This window comes from Theropithecus gelada, chromosome 12 (assembly GCF_003255815.1).
Source record: "Theropithecus gelada isolate Dixy chromosome 12, Tgel_1.0, whole genome shotgun sequence".
NCBI lineage: Eukaryota > Metazoa > Chordata > Mammalia > Primates > Cercopithecidae > Theropithecus > Theropithecus gelada.
The window spans coordinates 22,878,049-22,896,083 of record NC_037680.1 but is presented as its reverse complement, the minus strand read 5'-3'; the positions used below and the strand labels follow the sequence as shown (position 1 = coordinate 22,896,083).

Sequence of the window (18,035 nt, the reverse complement as noted above, 5' to 3'; positions counted from 1 at the left end):
TATAAAATGTGATTGTTGTATTTCCAGAAAGTCTTCATTTTTTGGTATTAAGATGTAAGTTTCCTGGGAGAGAGTTGATGTTGTTTTGGTTCGATTTCTCATTTTTGACAACAGAGCAATTTGACCCAGAACCCTTAGCAACAGTCCTTTTTGGCTGAAAATCTTTGCAGGGCCTTTTAATTAGGAATTGACAGGGTGATTAACTTATAATTCACAAAAATAAATGTGGAAAAGAGAAGTACAGGTCAATTTCTAGCTGTGTTAAACTGTAAGGACAGCACCATTGGCAAGTGACTGCTTCCTTTTAACAGCTTTTAAAATTTTTCTTAATTGGATCCTTTGTTTTCTAATTGGATAGGGAGAACTATCATATGGCTTTCAATTACTAGCTGTGGCACGGTGATCCTGTCATATGGCACATGCTAAGAAAGTCAGACTGTCAACATATAAGATGAAATATATACCATCTCCAAGAAGCTTTCTGTGTCAATAAGAAAGAGAGGAAACCTCCGATATCCTGGGTAGGTAAAGGCATGCTGAAACGGGACATAATAACTAGCTTGATTTTCTAGGGACTTGTGTTTCCATTCTACAGACTAAGTTATAATTTCTTAAAAAGGTTCATCATCATAATTAGAACTGACCCTAAGAATATAAGATTATAATTTTATTCCACACACAAACACATACATGAGAAAATGCTAGTCTCCTCAAACTAATTTTTCTCCTGCCCATTGGTGAGTTTAGACATTCTCTAAGAAACGAAGTTCCTCTATAGCTTTCTGGCTTTACAACCTCTACGGGATCCCTTTTGCCTACAGGATAAAATCTGAATATGTTATCATGGCCTATATCTGATCCCAACATCTTTCTCTAGCTTCATATTCCAAAATTGCTAGGCATGCACTTCACCCTCTATTCACTGAACTTCTCATTTTTCCTTGGAGATGCCAGGTCTTTCATGACTCTGTTCATGCCGTTCCTGCTTCCTGGTGTGTCTTCTGCATTTTTCTTTGGTAAATCTTATTCATTGGTCAAGATTAGATTGAAAAGCTTACCTTCCCGATGAAGCCTCATCTGACTTTGTAACAGAATCAGAGAGTTACTGTCTGTAACTGAGTCTTCTGGTATTTGTCAACCACTGAGCATTGTTAATATGTCTGGAATAGCTTCTGTTCTGTTTGCCCATTCATTCAACAATACATTTTGAGCATCTTTAAATATAGGTGCTGAATCCTGGGTCTACACGCTTACCAAGACGGCTAAGGCACCTCATCTTGTATTGAACTGTAATTGTTAGGGATAGTCTCCCTCACTGGACTGAAACTACCCAGGGTAGAAATATTGGTCTTATTTAATATTTGTGTCACCAGTGCCCAGAATTTTGCCTGGTTCAAACTAGGAGATAAGGAAACGCTCACTGGTGTTTCATGACTTTTTGCTGGAGAATATTGACCAGTTATATGAAATCTAACCTTTTAGTCAACCTAGTATACTTATAATCTCAATTTTTAAACATGGAAGACTTGATATGGCCATTGTCACTGTATTTGAGACGTTACGGAATCTAATAACCTTTTGGTGTAACCCTTTTTATGCCTGTAGTGTGTTAAGTCAGATCCTGTGATGGGCACTTTGGCTCAGCACCTTGGAATGGCCTTTTCCCAGAGAGGAAACACATTCTCTGATTAAATGCCCTTAGCAGGCAGGGACAGGACACAGCTGGGGTTTGAATCAGGCTAAATCCCATCAGATTGGAAATCAAGAAGCTGGTGCTTTTGAAGATTATAAATCTGGAAAGCAGCAGAGACAAGGGGCTGTGAGTCCCTGCCCAAAGCAGGTAGTGCCACTTCTCTTTGGCTTTCATTGCTGGTTCTCTCTGGCTGATGCTTCCAGAATAACTTTAAAGATGGACCCGTGTGAAGGGATAAGATTTTAATGCTAGAACGACTGAATCTACTCTACCCCAACGCTTCAAAAAGGGAAGTAATCAAAGTCTTGGGAAAGACCTAATTGAGAATACGGAATTGCATGGAAATGAGAATGACTTGAAATAGAACGCCAGAAACTCGTTTCATGTCTCCATGTTTTTCTGAAAGGCATAATTGCAGTTTTACATATAAGAATCGCCTAAAGCTCGCAAGTCTGCCAGCGCGCTGTTACTGGTGACTTTAGATCATGGGGGTCTGTTTCATGTGACTTTTTTCGTCTTTTCGTGTGTGTATACGTCATACTGGATGAAACTGCACTTCAGCACATATTGTGGCTTCTCTGTTGTTGGCTACAAGCCCACTTACTGGCGCCATTGCTAAAATGAAGACATTCAAGAGGGACAAGGGAGTCCTCCGCTTCCTCAGGCAGCTCCATGGATGTTGGAGCTGCCTGCACATCTGGCTGTCAAACAGCTTATGCCGCGGAGCTCATTATTGCTCTAAGTGTTTGCTCTGGATCTGTGCTTCACGCGTTTTATTTACATGCTTTATTTTTCATTTTATGAACAAATCGATAACTAGACTTACTCTTTATCACACTGGATTAGTTTTATTTATTCCCTTTGAATTTGATTAAAAAGCTGTCAAACATAAGTCTACATTTTTATCAGCAGAATACTTTCATAAAACCGGTATGAGATGTGTTCAACTAGAACATACTTTTCAAAATAAAACAATGTTTGATATATTCTAGACAGTTACCCTTTTGTTTATCCATGACAACTGAAACTAACCATCAAATGGATAAAGCAATCTAAGTCTAGTCAAGTAATCCTTAGGGCATATGAAAAAAAAAAGGCCTTTAAAAAAAGTTATTTTTCTAGATGGATTTAATGTAATTCACCAATAAAGCATCCTCAGAAGCATAATAAAAATTCTACATAAAATGACATAGCCAGGGAAAAGGAAGATATACAGTTTGATGAAGATTCAAAATGGATGTTAGCATTAAAAATGAGCAGTCAGGCAATTCCTGTGTAATATAAAGATCAAAATTGCAGGACACTAATTTTGCTTCTAATTTATAAGATAGTGAGTTTATGGGACTACAAATAGTATTTATAAAAAAAATTAAGTGTCAAATGCTTTGAACTGTCATTTTTTCTTGAGAAAAATTGCCATTCAACATGTTATATTTATAAATTTCACTGTATAGCATTGAAAATAGCTGGACTATATTTATATATACAGAAATATTCTGAAAAGATGAAATATATCTGTTTTGGTTGTGAACCAGATCTCCTTCATTCTATTTACAAATTAATAGCTTCTCCCTTCCTACCTCTTTGTGTTCTATCCGTGTCCGAGTAACAGTATGGAGTCATGCCTAAGGCAGCCTGGATCTTGGGAAAGCACATGTGTGCACATGCACCCCTACTCCCAACCACACTCACTCACTCATATCTCCACATACACAACCGCACACCCGATTTCCCTGGAGCAGCATTAAGGCCATTTTTTGAATATGTGCTGTTCTTTGCATATTATTTAATAGCATGAGGCATGCATGATGTGTTCCTAGAAGTGCTAGAAGGAATAGCACCAAAGGGGTTAATGTAGAACACATATAGCAAATATTGTCAATTATTTTATTCAAATGTTTGGAACTTAAACACAAAATCATCATTAAGTTTTCACAAAATGAGGCATCTGTCGCTTGAAAGGCAAAAAATATTTCAGAAATATGTTTACAGAAATGTAAAAATATTAGGCATCAAGACAGATGTGAACGTATTCAGTAGCTTGTCTTGTCTGTCAGTCTTCCTCCGAGCTGAAGATCTTACTGTACTCACTCAGCATGAGCTCAGCTATCTGGTTCTGGTAGACCATGTGGATCGCCATGTTTCCTGTTTCATTTTCAGCTCGCAGGAGGGTGGGTCCAAATACAATCCCTAAGCTTTGTGTGGACATGAGGTTCTTGGAGGCTTTGGCCACTATCCTGTGTAGAGAGAGAGAAAAAAGTAATTCCACTGGAGTTTGAAGTGAAGTTGTGGTTACTGTGGAGTGATTAAAAAAGGTTTTTCATTCAGGAAAAGTAACTGCATTACAACATTATTTAATCTTCTACTCTACATACTTTACTATATGGAAGTAGAACCTATGAGTTTTGGGGAAAGGATACATTGCCTTGTCCAACTGTTTACCCCATAATACCTGAGCATTGTGAATACTCAACAAATATTTGTGAAATGAATGAGTAAGTATATTAAACAGTAAAAATGACTGTGAAGTTAACAAGATGCAGCCTTTAAAATGCTTAGAGACAATTGAGGAAACAGGTGAGAGGCATGCAAAAAAAAAAAACATTAGAACTCAAACAAAATAACCAGAACAATGTCTGTACAATTAGTAATTGAAGGTAGGCTTTTAAAAACTAAGTTTTTCGTGATTAGTGGTGAGTAAAGTATTCCTGGCAAATGCTAATTGGAATGTGTTTTGTAGAGGAGATAGGTTCTGAGACAGTTTGGTATATGGCAAAATTCTAAGTGTCTCCATTCATTTGGACAGCCAATTTAGCTTACTGCCACAATAAAATGCAGAATCCTGTAGCATTTGCACAGGAAAAGAGCCCCATTGGAATCAAATATGTATTTGCTTGTGTGAGGATCCTATGGAGAGCTGGAATACCAATGAAACACTAGGATTTGGTTTTATTAATGGTAATGACTTGCCTGTTCCAACACAGGACTCCTAAAAAGAAAATAAAGCCCCATCCTAGAAACTGATAATTAAAAAAGTAATGCTATTCTGACGGCTGAAGCCTACTTGATTTTATATTAAAATTCAGAAGAGTGGGGTTTTAGTGATAAGGAAAGAAGGACAGCATATGGAAAGACAGGGTGCTAAGAAATATCAAACTCTTCATTCTATCAGACATCCCAACCCAAGGGAAATAAGAGTGTGGAAAATAAAGCAAGGCAAAGGAGCACTTTTTTACCAGACAGTGGGGTCTCTGGCTTCAGAGCTCAGTGTGGAACATTGTTGAGTTGGTTGGACTTTAGAGGCCTCTCTTTGTTTGGCCTAAGTGGGCCTACATATCTCTGAATCACAGGAGGCAGAAAGACTGGTATTATAGTAGTCCCCCCTTATCTTCGGGGGATATGCTCCAGGAACCCCACCCCCCAGCCAGTGGATGCCTGAAACCTTAGATAGCACCGAACCGGATTGCCATCTATTGGAACGTGTTTCTCTTCCATCCACAGATGTAATGCCATTTCCATCTTAACTTAGCACTCATCATGCACTGTGGCCATAACTTTTGCAGTCTGAGGTGCAACAGCAAGCCTAGCACACGTTTATTTTTCCTTCTTGACAATTTCACAGATGGAAGATTCATTCTTACCATAAATCACAGCAACCTCAGCATACAATTTTTATTCTTTCCTTATTAAGTCGAGACCTTCCACCTTTCCACTGAAAGGAAGCATGTTACGGCTTCTCTTTGGCATATGTGAATTGCCAGCATCACTACTCTTGCGCTTTGGGGGCCATTGTGAAGTAAAATAAGGAATCCTCAAACACAGGCACTGTGATGCCACAATATTGAGCTGATAACTGGGAGGGCTACCCTATGAATGATGGCACCAGGGCAGACAGCTTGGAGACTCTGGACAAACGGAGGAGTTACATCTCAGGTGGGAGAACTCATCATGCTACTCAGAATGCTATGCCACTTATTAATTGCATATTTCTGGAATTTTCCATTTCATACTTTCAGACTGTGGTTGACTTTGGATGACTGAAACCATGGAAAGTGAAACCACAGATAAGGGGCACTGTTGCATTTTTTTTTTTTCCCTTCACAAACCTGAATCTCTGAAGAACCACTTCTGTGACCAAGAGGCCATGCTGTCCATCTCTTGAAAGAGATTGAGCAGGGCCAACGCCATGCGTGTACTGCCTGGTACCTGCCCACCACCAAGCAAGCTCATGGCACATACTGTGGCCAGCAAAGCATATTTGACCTGACCAATGTTAATAATAATAAACTATTGTTCCAAGCAATTTTATTGTCTCATTTCTTCATCATAACAATCCCATGAAGTAGCTTCTATTATTAAGCTTGTTCAATAAATGAGAACACTGAGAAGACTGAGTGATGTGACAGCCAGTGTTACACAAACTGACATTCAAGCCCAGGCAGTCTGGGTCCAGTACCTGTGGAAGCGTCACTGTCAGTGTCTGTAATGACTCCTGGCCCTAGTAACCGGGCCAACTTTTCACTCTGCCACCTTCCACATGACTATACGATCCATCATAAGAAGGTCCGAATTTCCGTTTTTCACTCTTAGAATTGTAATTGACAGCCTGGTGATAGTACATTTCTTGTGGGTAAAATGACTCAAATTTAGACTGAATATTCAGGATATTCTGCTTCCCATTTTCCCTTTTCTTCTGCTTTAAACAGAGAGCATTTGTACCTGTGAGCACTGTTGGCATGGCTACATTTCTGGAAGGGATTCTCATATTTTTAGAGTGTGAGTTATCTGAGACTTCAAATTTAAAGTTTCTTTTGGAATATAAGAAGCTATGCCACTTTGCTATTGCATTTGCCAAAATCCTATTGAGTGAATTAAGCATCCTCCTCTCTGTAGAGGGCAAGTGGAATGGACCTTTGCTTCTCTTTAACATGCCCATCTACCTCAGTTTAACATCTCTCCTGAGCATCTCCCAGATATGCATATTATAAAAGCCATAAGTAAGATTCACAATACAGGCAATGCAGGTTTTTCCCTTTTGGTTTTAAATTAACACCTTTTTATGATACTAACTGCTTCATTAATTCCACCACACACATACATTTTAGAGGCAAATATGGAGATAGATAACAGAAATAATCAATTGAGCACTTATTAGGTAAAAGTTGTTTTAATAACTTTACCTATTGGTGGCAAATGTCTAAATTGATAAGATTTATCTAGCAGAGAAGAGGGCTCAGAGGTCATGGGCCATGGAGAAGGTAGAAGCAAAAGCAAGACTATTGAAGGTACAAAGGTGAATGGGGCATCTTGGCCAACAGGGTAGTAGAAGAACATTAGGACTTGGAGTCCAGGAAATCTGAAAGGGCAAAAGGATAATGTAAACGTTGACAGGATCAAAGGTACAGTTACCTATTTAATTTTAGTTGGTGCAGAGACAGTGAGATTAAGGTATCTGTGAGCCAAAACTGAGACCCACAAAGGTGAGGCTAAAAATCAAGGGATATGCAAGAGCTCATTAGTGGAGGGATAGTCTGAGTTTATGGGAGTGGAAGCTGCGAAGGGGTCTATAGCTTTGGAGGAGCTTGCGTGGGTGGAGGGGTAACTCGGCTCTCAAGGGGGACTCAGGCCTTGAAGGGAGAGTAAGAAAACTGAAATAGGGCTAGACTATTTACTATTTCTGTAGCATTCTTTATATTTTTGCTGCTCAGCAAAAGACCTGGTCTTAGAAACCAGAGTGGGGCCAAATGTGGGGGAGGGAACCAAGGAAGTTTGAAAGGGGAAAGAGATTATGTAAAAGTAGAAGATTGAAGATGCAGTTATACAAGAGAGTTGGAGGCTAGAGTTGCATGTCCGAGTGCCTCCTTGGGGAAAGGCATGTGCCTGCATGGCTGAGTGTCCCTTGGGAGAAGGCTTCTCTAAGCCACTGGGCCATCATGGGGGACTCCTGTAATGAATTTCTGCGAATGTATATTACCTAAATTTCCTGTGAAAAAATGTTCATTTTGTGCTTTTATGCATGTGTAAATATAAAATATTCATTCTGCCTCAAACCAGTATCCTTTATGTGCATTTCCCTGCACATTTTCCATTTGCTTTTAATAAAACTTTAACTTACACATGTTTTAAATAATCTCGTTTAAGTAAATTTAAAAGATAACGCATAGTTTTGTATTCCTGTTATGTTTGCATTATTGCAGGTTAAATTTTTCAGCAGCTTGAGATTTTTTTCCTGAGTTAGGAAGATCAAGTTACTTGTAGTGACTTTTAAAAAAATTAAGAGTCATTAAGAAAAAAGGTTAGATATAGTATTATATAGAACATAGGCTATCTTGCTTATTCACTATCTCAAATATGTATGTATGTGTAAATATATGTAATCTATATATATACATACAATTTATATGTATATAAATATATACATACAATTTANTGTAATCTATATATATACATACAATTTATATGTATATAAATATATACATACAATTTATATGTATATAAATATATACATACAATTTATATATATAAATATATACATACACATGTATATATATTTATATATGTACATACACGTACATATATATATGCAATTTATTTGCTAAATATCAACCAAATAGTAGTTCATGTGTTAAGAAATCACTGTCTTTAGGTTAGAAAAGATGAAGGTAAAGATCAATTTGGGGTAAAAGTCACCAAATACTGAACTATATAATTCATGTTAACTGACTAATACATTTTCATATTAAAGTTTATGTAGGGATAGACATTTTCAGCAAAGAAGGCCCCTGAACTGGGGATGTCTGGGAAAATGTATTAATGCTGTTATAAATGTCATGATTCAAATGGAAGCTTACATATTGCCTACCATGCTGGACTCCTAAATAGTTAAGTGGTTGATTTAGGATCACAGAGAGAATCAACCACAATTTCAAATATATAGTTAGAATGCTGTCCTGCAAAATTATATTATTATATATCTCTCTTTTTATATCTAATTATTACATCTCTTTATTTTTTTTAACCTCACATCAAGAGAAACCATAATTTTCACTCTTATTGTGGGGGAACAGCTAGGGATTATTTCTGAAGGTTTCAACTAGTAAAACATATGTAGAAAAGAAGCATAGGCTGCTGGAAGAAATAAAAACCTTACATGGAATAATATAATTCAATTTAGTATCTTAGATGGAAAACTCTCAAAAACAGGTATACTTCAAGTAGCTTGAGCTTTAGTTGAGTTGTATTGTTGGTGGGGTGGATCTGATCCAGAAACCATATACATTTTTACCATGGCTTTGGCAATACCTTTCAATAAAGTTGGTTCTGTAAAACACCATTTCTCTGATATGCTTTACGAAAATGGCATTCCAACGTAAAAGTTTTGGAGAAAATTGAGTGCCACTTTTTCTTCTTGGATATTCACAATGCACAAAAGTATAAAGTCTCTGAAAAGTCCTGCAGAAAAAAAAAATCCTTGCCCATCTTTGTGTCTTCCCTAAATTACTTGAATCTTGTACATAGATTCTCTTTTCTGAGTAACACTGAAGAGTGTATATGAAGAAATGCTGCTCTCGTGTGTTTTGCTAAGGATCTACCATATATAAGTCTGAAAATGTTAGAAATTTTATCCTCCTATGCCACCCTGGCTTCACAGTTCTGTAGCAGCTAACTCAGAAAGAAGTCAGATTCTGGTCATTCTGGCTAGTTCCACTCCTCTGGTAGGACTTAGGTTTCATTAGGTCCTTAAACTCCATGACTGTGTTGTAAATTTTGAGCTACCATTTGACCTGTTTTTAGCAAAGAAATGAAAGAAACTCCCCTTTTATGATAAAACAAAGGCCAAAAGGCAAAAGAAATAATCTGAATGAGAAAGGTAAAGGAAAGACATGGTTGGGACATTAACATGATAGTAGTGGGCAGGAAGGCCCAAAAATATTCAGACCTTATATCAGTATTTGGGAATTCCTCTTGATGTATGTTGACTCATCTTTAATTTACTCCCAAGAAATCATAGCAAAGATACCTGATTCTAAGCAACATGAAGAGCTCAAAGTTTAGTGCCTAACTTAAGAATGCTTAACTAACAGAAAAAAAAAAAGGCCCCAAACTGCAATTCTTGAGAAAGGCTATTTATTTATACTGCTTAGTTTTAAATAGCCTGACAAAAATATGATTTTATGAATTTGTTCATGAAATAGCACTTCGTATGTATTCCTAGTAAAAGCATTTCTTATACCACTAAGTAAAATTCAAGTTTATAAAATCTTAAAATGAGTAAGAATTCATTTTTCTAGCAAGAGCTGAAAAGTGATATACAGTTTACAGCATAAAAGAAAGGAAATGTGAGTGTTACCTTTTGTCAGGCCCAAGTGGGAAGAATAGTGATCCATCAATTTAAGTTTATTTTAGAAACAATTTATAATCCAGTGCTACAGATGTTGGACCCCCGGAAAAGAAATCCTCTCAAAAAAGCCTTATGCTGGGTAAGTTTTTCCCAAAATGAGCTGAATTGCTAATTCAAAGAAATTTCTTAGTCGTGTGAAATCACAGCCAAATGACTCGAACTGAAAGAAAACTTTAATATACAACTAAAAATTAATGCTGAATTAAGAAGACCAAGGCCTGTAATAATAGTTCAGCTCCAAACAGATTTAAGGATGTGAACTTTCTTTTAAGTTTGTGCTTTGCAGTTACTATAGTGACTTGCAAAGTGTGTTGAAAGCCACATGATTGCCTGGAGGACAACTCTCAAGTTATGAAGGTGTATTAGAAATGTTCCCCTCTCTATCTCTGGAATGCCATGATTTTCCAACACACATAACTTTAGAATAGTTTTACAAAATAAGGAGAGTGTGGTGGTAAATGTATTCCTGCCATCAGGTCACACCTGGCTTGCAAAATATAGCTCAGCCACTGCATGTGAAATGTTAATTGTGACTTTGACCACTTAACTAAAGAGAGGCTGTTAAAAATAGAATAAATTTTCAATATGCTCAACTTATGTTTCCTATGTGCTATAACTATTTTGGGGGGGGATCCATGCTAACCATATGCTTGCCTACCCTCAATTTGCACAAACTATACTGCTATCTACACTGGCCTTTTTATAAGATTGAGGACTTAGCAGAAATTCCACCTTCTTTAAAGTTATAGTTGTGTGCCAGAAACATTCTCAAGTATTGGAAAAGCAGGAGAGCATTCACAAGTATTGTTGCATTTAATATTTGTGTGTTTCAAGGTAGTCATTCAAAGATAAGTCAGCCATTTTTTATATGCCAGTTTACATATCTGTTGGCTGAAATGAAAAGTCTTCAATTTTATATCTAAACATGTAATTCTTATTTTCCAAAATAACTATCATCCTCAATAGGAATTATTGCTATATTCTGACATTTTTGCTTTTAAATAAAAGCAAAAAATTAGCTTTGAAGTTATGTGTATATAATTCTGAAGTACATTATAGCAAAGGAGCGTTATATGGCAGTTGAGTATTGATAGCTAACATGGCCAGATTCTTTGCATTTATTGAACCTCTTTGCATGAATTTCAATGCAGAAGATTGAAACATTTTCAATTATTCAGTTGTTTCATATTTTATTGATTGGGCGTTATAGTGATATTCTAAAGTATCTCTAAAGCAATATTTAGAATATTTAATAAAATGTGAGAACTAAAAAGTGAAAAAATGAATGGTCCACAGGCTTCAATTAATAACTGATTTCTAATTGGAATATGTGTTCTGTAAGGTGATAACAAACACAGATAAAAATATCAGAACCAAAACTCTGACATAGTAGATAATACCAAAAAGAAACATTTACAGTAGTTACTGTTTGTTACTATTAATACCGTCTATGTGCTAATCACTGTGCTTCAAATATATCACAAATTTTAAAGGCAGATTTTAAAATCAGCTTTAATTTCTTTTTTTTGATGATAAATGCATTCTATTAGTGAAAATTTGAAAACTTTAGAAGAGTATAATAAACACTGGTAACTCGATGTAACCATTTATTAGTTCATTAAAAATCTATTGTGTACTTACTATGTGTTTGACACTATTCTGGATATTAGGGATAGTGCAATGAGTAAAATAGACAAAATCCCTGCTCAGATGAAGCTTACAAACTAGTGGGGAAAACAGACAACAAACCATACACAAAGCAATATAAAATGTGACTTCAGGCTCTGAAGTACTTCAAGAAAAGCTAAGAAAAAGAGAAGTAATGGTTCTTCCACCGACCCTAGGGAGCTTTAAAAAAAAACACTGATGGCCTGGAATCCATTCCCAGAGATTCTCTTTTATTTAATATTGGGCAAGGCCAGGCTGCCTTCATTTTTGAATGACCCCCAGGTAATACTAATGAGCAGAGAGTGGTAAGAAGTGCTACGTGTATTAGATGGAGTGCTCAGGGACGCCCTCTCTAAGGAAGGGAGATTTGAGCAGAGCCCTGTCGAGGTGCACATATCAGGGGAACGAGTGTTCCGGGCAGGGAATGTTAGGTACAGTACCCTGGTGGTGAGGAATGCCAGCATAGAGCAGAGAATGCTCTCTGGCTGGAGGCCAGGGAGCAAAGCGAAAGAGGTAGGAAATGCTGTGGAGGGACTTATTTCTAAAGGTGATGGAAATCATTTCTTGAGTTCAAGGAGAATGACACTGTTAGCATTTAGAGATGATAGAAATGTTTATATAATGTATCTACATACAACTTTGAGAAAATGCACTTTATGTAATTCTGTATCTGGCATTTTTCACTTCTAACAGGAATAATTCCTATGACTTATATATGTAATACAGATCACTTCATCATTACCGTATATAGAAGAGAATGAATTGTGCCCTATGCTTTCATAGTATAAGTGAGATAAATAAATAAAAACTTCCCATGTACTCTTCCTCCACATTTTGGAGTATTGATTTAGGTAGTTCTCATTCAGGAGCAATATTGTACCTTGCCCCAAGCCCCACCCCTCCACCTATAAGGGATTTGGCAGTATCTGGAGACACTTTTTATTGTCATGAGAAGGTGGGGGTGGGAAATTACTACTGGTGTCTAATGGGTAGAGGCAAAGGATGCTGCTAAACATGTTGCAATGCACCGGCAGCTCTGATGACAAAGAATTAATTATCTGCCCCAAATGACAATAATGCTGCAGTTGAAGACCCCTGCCTTAGTGTAAAATAATAGAAATGTAACAACGCGATCGGTGGTTCTCAAACTTCACCCTTCAGGAAGATAATTTGGAAGGTATTAAAAGGCAGGTTGCTGGGCTCCACCTCCAGATTTCTGATTCAGCAAGTCCGGGAGGAGAGGCTTGATAAACGGCATTCCTGTCAAGTTCCCCAGCGGTAGCAGTACTGCTGGTCTGGCTGGGAACCACATCTTCAGAATCAGCACCACATTATCAAGTTATGGCTCTTTTTTCCTTAAAACATAACATGGGGGCGGGGGGAGGGGAGCCTATTAGTCCCGTTAGCAGTATTATAATTTGGTATTATTCTTTTTAAAAAATAGTCCGTCATTCTTTGAACTTAGGCTTCTTTGAATTTAGGAAATGGGGAAGAAGTTAATAAAGCAAGCAAGCAGCCATGTGCGTTTTCTCTCCCGTGAACATCTCCTCCTGCCCGTTTCCTATTTACAGTGTGTGCTTTTATGTTTGCTTGTTTAACCCATTTTATTCTGTACAGCAAAACCAATACATGGTCTTTTGGGGGGAAAAAAAGTACTAATCAGAAGTATTGAAGAGTAAAACGTTAAAAACCTTCCCTGTTTCCTAGTCAAATTCCTTCATAACTATAATTAACAGATGGGTGTCCCTTCTGGATGTTTTTCTACTCATCTATCCATCTACCTATCTTTATATATTTATATATATACACACACACACAATTATATATATAATTTTTTTCCTTTTTAAAAAAGATGAAATAAAAAATACATAATGTGCTAAAATTTGCTTTTCCCCCCTTCACTATGTATCACGGGCATGTTTCCAAGTCAGTACATATAAAAATACCTCATTCTTTTTTAAAAGGTTGTTACATTTCATAGTATGGAAATACCTTAATTTATTTAACCATTTCTCTGCTGCTAGGTTTTTAGGTTGCTTCTTCTAATTCTTTGCTATTACAGACAATGCTACAATAAAATCCTTGCATATGTAGATTTCTAAGTTTCTTTATGTCTTAAGAGTAACTTTTCATTACTTTTGTGGCACATACAATCTCCCAATTCTTGTGTTTCTTAATTTTATTTAGTTCTTATGTAGTCATATATAGTATTATTTCTTTTAGATTTTTATTTTTGTTTTTATTATAAAATTCATCCATTTTAAAGAGATCAAATAACTATTATCAAGGTCTTGTTTTTAAAAATTATTTTAAATAGTTTTGAAAAGCATATCATCTAATTCATTGTATTTTGGTTGTGTGAAATTTGATGGTAATCTAAATGTATTTTTTTTCCTGGAAGCCAGTTAATTTTCCCTATGACATTTGTTGAATAAACCACCACTCCCCACTGATTTGTTTTACTGCTTTTTTTGTGCAGATTGCCTGCACTCGGCCACACACCTGGGTATTCAGTACTGTGCTGATTATGTATGTATGTATGTATGTATGTATGTATATATACATATATATATTTTTTTCTTTTTTTTTTTTTTGAGACAGAGTCTCACTCTGTCACCCAGGCTGGAATGCAGTGACATTATTTCAGCTCACCGAAGCCTCCACCTCCCAAGTCGAAGCAATTCTCATGCCTTAGCTCCCAAATAGCCACGCTTTACCATGCCTGGCTAATTTTTTGTATTTTTAGTAGAGACAGGGTTTTGCTATATTGGCCAGGCTGGTCTCGAACTCCTGACCTAAAGTGATCCACCCGTCTCAGCCTCCCACAGTGCTGGGATTACAGGTGTGAGCTGCTGTGCCTGGCCTCTGTGTATTTTGATCCAGTACTCTGCTGTTTAAATCACTGTAACTTTATGGTATATTGGGATATTTCTTCTCCCATTTTTTTTCTTTTGTTTGGAAGTAAGAGAAAATTTTCAGGTGAACTTTTTCAGATAAACAAAATGACCCTGAGAAAGACTGAAAATTTGATCCAAGCCACACAGGAAGTAAGTGGCAGAGCCTAGATTAAGATGCAGATCTTTATTACTCTGTGATATAAATGTACTTTGTGCAAATAGCTAAGATGCAAGAATTTTGAGTTTGACATCAAGGGACTTCTTAATGGAGAGGCCTGAGACCTGAGGAAGACTTGGGGAAAAAAGTGAGGCAGAGTCAACAAGAAGTCTTGGGTGACATATTTTGATTTTTTAATCACCTAATTCACATCCAAGGATATATCTGCACAGATAAGAAGGGTGTTCAGATGGAAGAAAAACCAAATCAATATGTATTACTTTTTTTCCAGATTCACACAGATTTAAAAACTTCTGAAAGCATTCATATCTAATTGTAAATAGAAATGCCCTATTAGCAAAATGATTATTTCAGTTATTGCTTTTTTTAGGTGTTTTTCCTCATGCTTTTAAAATGGTTTTAGCCATTTGCATTTAACTGTCTCTGCAGTAAAAGAATTCTTAATTTTTATTCCCTGAGCTCTGCTGATACACCAATAACCACTGATAATATCAACATCCTGGGAAGGCATTGCTCTGCATTTAGGGGAGAAAGGCTAGAAAATATATTATGTTGGGAGTAGTTTTAGAAATAAAAAAATTGTAAGACTGTCATTATTTTCTACCTGAATTTGTCCAATATAGCTGTTTAAAAACTGTACGTGAGGCCAGGCGCGGTGGCTCACGCCTGTAATTCCAGCACTTTGGAAGGCCGAGTTGGGCGGATCAGGAGGTCAGGAAATCGAGACCATCCTGACTAACACAGTGAAAACCCCGCTTCTACTAAAAATACAAAAAATTAGCCTGGCGTGGTGGCGGGTGCCTGTAGTCCCAGCTACTGGGGAGGCCGAGGCGGGAGAATGGCGTGAACCCAGGAGGCGGAGCTTGCCGTGAGCCCAGATCGCGCCACTGCACTCCAGCCTGGGCGACAGGGCAAGACTCCGTCTCGGGGGAAAAAAACACAAAAACCTGGTATGTGCTAGTAATATATTAGACAGAATATTGAGTGTTGTGCATGGATCAGCATTAATTAAGCCAAGCAGAATAATGCACCTAATTATAAGTTATTAGTGGAATATATAGTACTTAAATATTTGCCTTGTGATGTTAGATAAACGTAAAAGGAATATTTTTAGTATGCAGAATATTCCTCAACTTTTCTTTTGTTTTTCCTTTTTATGTAGGTGAAGAGAAGAGCCACTTTACTTTTCATTAAGGGCACTTACATAAAATCTTTAGCAGTTTTCTTGAGAATTGTCTCCTTGTTTAAAAGGTTGCAAAATAGTCAAAGGAGAATCAATTGCAATTTGGGTATCATCATCCAATTTGTGCTTAGTTTTACTTGCTGAGGAAAAATAAGTTTTAGACTTTTTTGTTTTTGAGACAGAGTCTCACTCTGTTACCCAGGCTGAAGTGCAGTGGCATGATCTCGACTCACTGCAACCTCCACCTCTCTGGTTCAAGTAATTCTCCCGCCTCAGCTCTGGAGTAGCTGGGATTACAGGCACCCGCTACCACACCCTGCTAATTTTTGTAATTTTAGACAGGGTTTCACCATGTTGACCAGGCCGATCTCAAACTCCCTACCTAAGGGAATCCGCCCGGTCCCCCAAAGTGCTGTGAATTACACGTGTGAATCACCGCACCTGGCCAGTGTTAGACACTTTCTGCAGAGACTTTCAGAGGGAAGCTGTAAAACTAGTGAGCACCAAGGTGAATGTGGCCAGAGTGTGCCTTCTAAACGGAAGAGCACAGGAACTGAAAGTGTTTGGTTAGCCGGGGGGGGGGGGAAAGAATATTTAGGGAAGCCATGATGACTCAATGCAAAGAGCCATGACATGAAAGAAAGAGTCAACTTTCCTCTTGTAATCCAGCTACTGGAATTGGCCCAGAGATGGATTTTACCTTTGTATGAAGAATTAGTGTTGTGAAAATAGAAAAGACTGCTTCAAAACAGTAATGCATTTACATATACTATGGACAATTTAGAAAATGCAGATAAAGATAAAATAAGAATCACTCATAATTCTACTACTTAGACATTACCACTATTAACCCCCCTTTGGTATAGATTCCCCCCCATATATACTGGCAAAGCATTGGGAGCCCCTATAAAAGATATTAAATATTTTATCCCCACAAAAAGGCTATGAGTTCCCTATCAAGAGAAGTATTCAGGCAGGATGTTTGAGATTCCTGTATTGGATGGAAGGTTGAACAATCTTTGAAGTGTGGTTTGGGCTGCCGGATTAATGATGAAAGAATGAGCATTCTGGGAAAGTCAAAGTATCATTTGGGGATAAGATGAGGTAGTAGATAATGGCTGAGGCTTCTTCTCTACCCTTCCTTGTACCTTAGGCCTTTCCCCAAGGTTCAGTCAGCAGCACTGTGGCCTCAGTTCATGGGTGATACAGCAGAAAAGCAGAAGTGCTTTTAATTTTTGCAAGGCAAGGCATTCGAGTTGCAAAGGATTGTGCTTTTGAGTTTCAAAAGCCTAAGTGCCAAAGGCCTCAGAGCTGCAGCCAAAATATGGACGGACTGATCAGTAGATTGGAAGGTAGATAAAGAGCCAGGCTACTTTGCTGCCAGACTAGAGAAAGATTTTCTGGACTTCGGGAGGGAGGGTTAAGGAAAGGTGAGATGCGTATGTGGCCCAGGCCCTGGTCCTTCCTACTCCCGTTCCCTGGGAGTGCAGGCAGTTAGAAGGTTTGAGGATCCTTGAGAATCAGATCTGTATTCTTCTCTTTGGGGAAGACCTAGTAGTATGGCAGGATTCCAGAACTGCCTACACCTAGTATATCAGGAGCAGTTAAGTAGAAATTGCTGCCTTGTATATCTAGGCAGGGTGGCCAAAGATAGCTTCACAGAGTACTCCGTGAAGAGTGACTGAGATCCAGACCTGGGATTGGAAGTTGGGAATGATGACTGCAAATGAAAAGGGAATGAAGACCAGACTGCAGAGGTGGGAAAAGCTAGACACTTTCTCTGCTGCTAATCTGCTTTATTATCTTTCTCCAGCAGAATATAAATGCCTTAGGCACAAGGACTTTATCTGTTTTTGCTTAGTGCTGTATCCATAGAATAAGATTAGTGTTTGGCTCATGGTAGTAAGTGTTCAGTAAGTATTTGTTGAAATGCTGTATTAATGGATATCCTTTCTGCCCCTCCACCAAATGCTTCGGCTCTATGTAACCCTCCAGAACTAATGATATCACCAGAA

General features: G+C 37.6%; 1 protein-coding gene across 1 annotated transcript in view; it reads right to left on the bottom strand.

Moving 5' to 3' along the window:
* Positions 1-3,566: 3,566 nt before the first annotated feature.
* ARHGAP15 (Rho GTPase activating protein 15) overlaps positions 3,567-18,035 on the bottom strand; it is a 630,382-nt gene continuing 615,913 nt past the window's right edge. Inside the window, exon 14 of the mRNA XM_025405285.1 lies at positions 3,567-3,930. Coding sequence (XP_025261070.1) covers positions 3,747-3,930 — 184 coding nt within the window. The 3' untranslated portion in view covers positions 3,567-3,746. The remainder of the gene's footprint in view (positions 3,931-18,035) is intronic.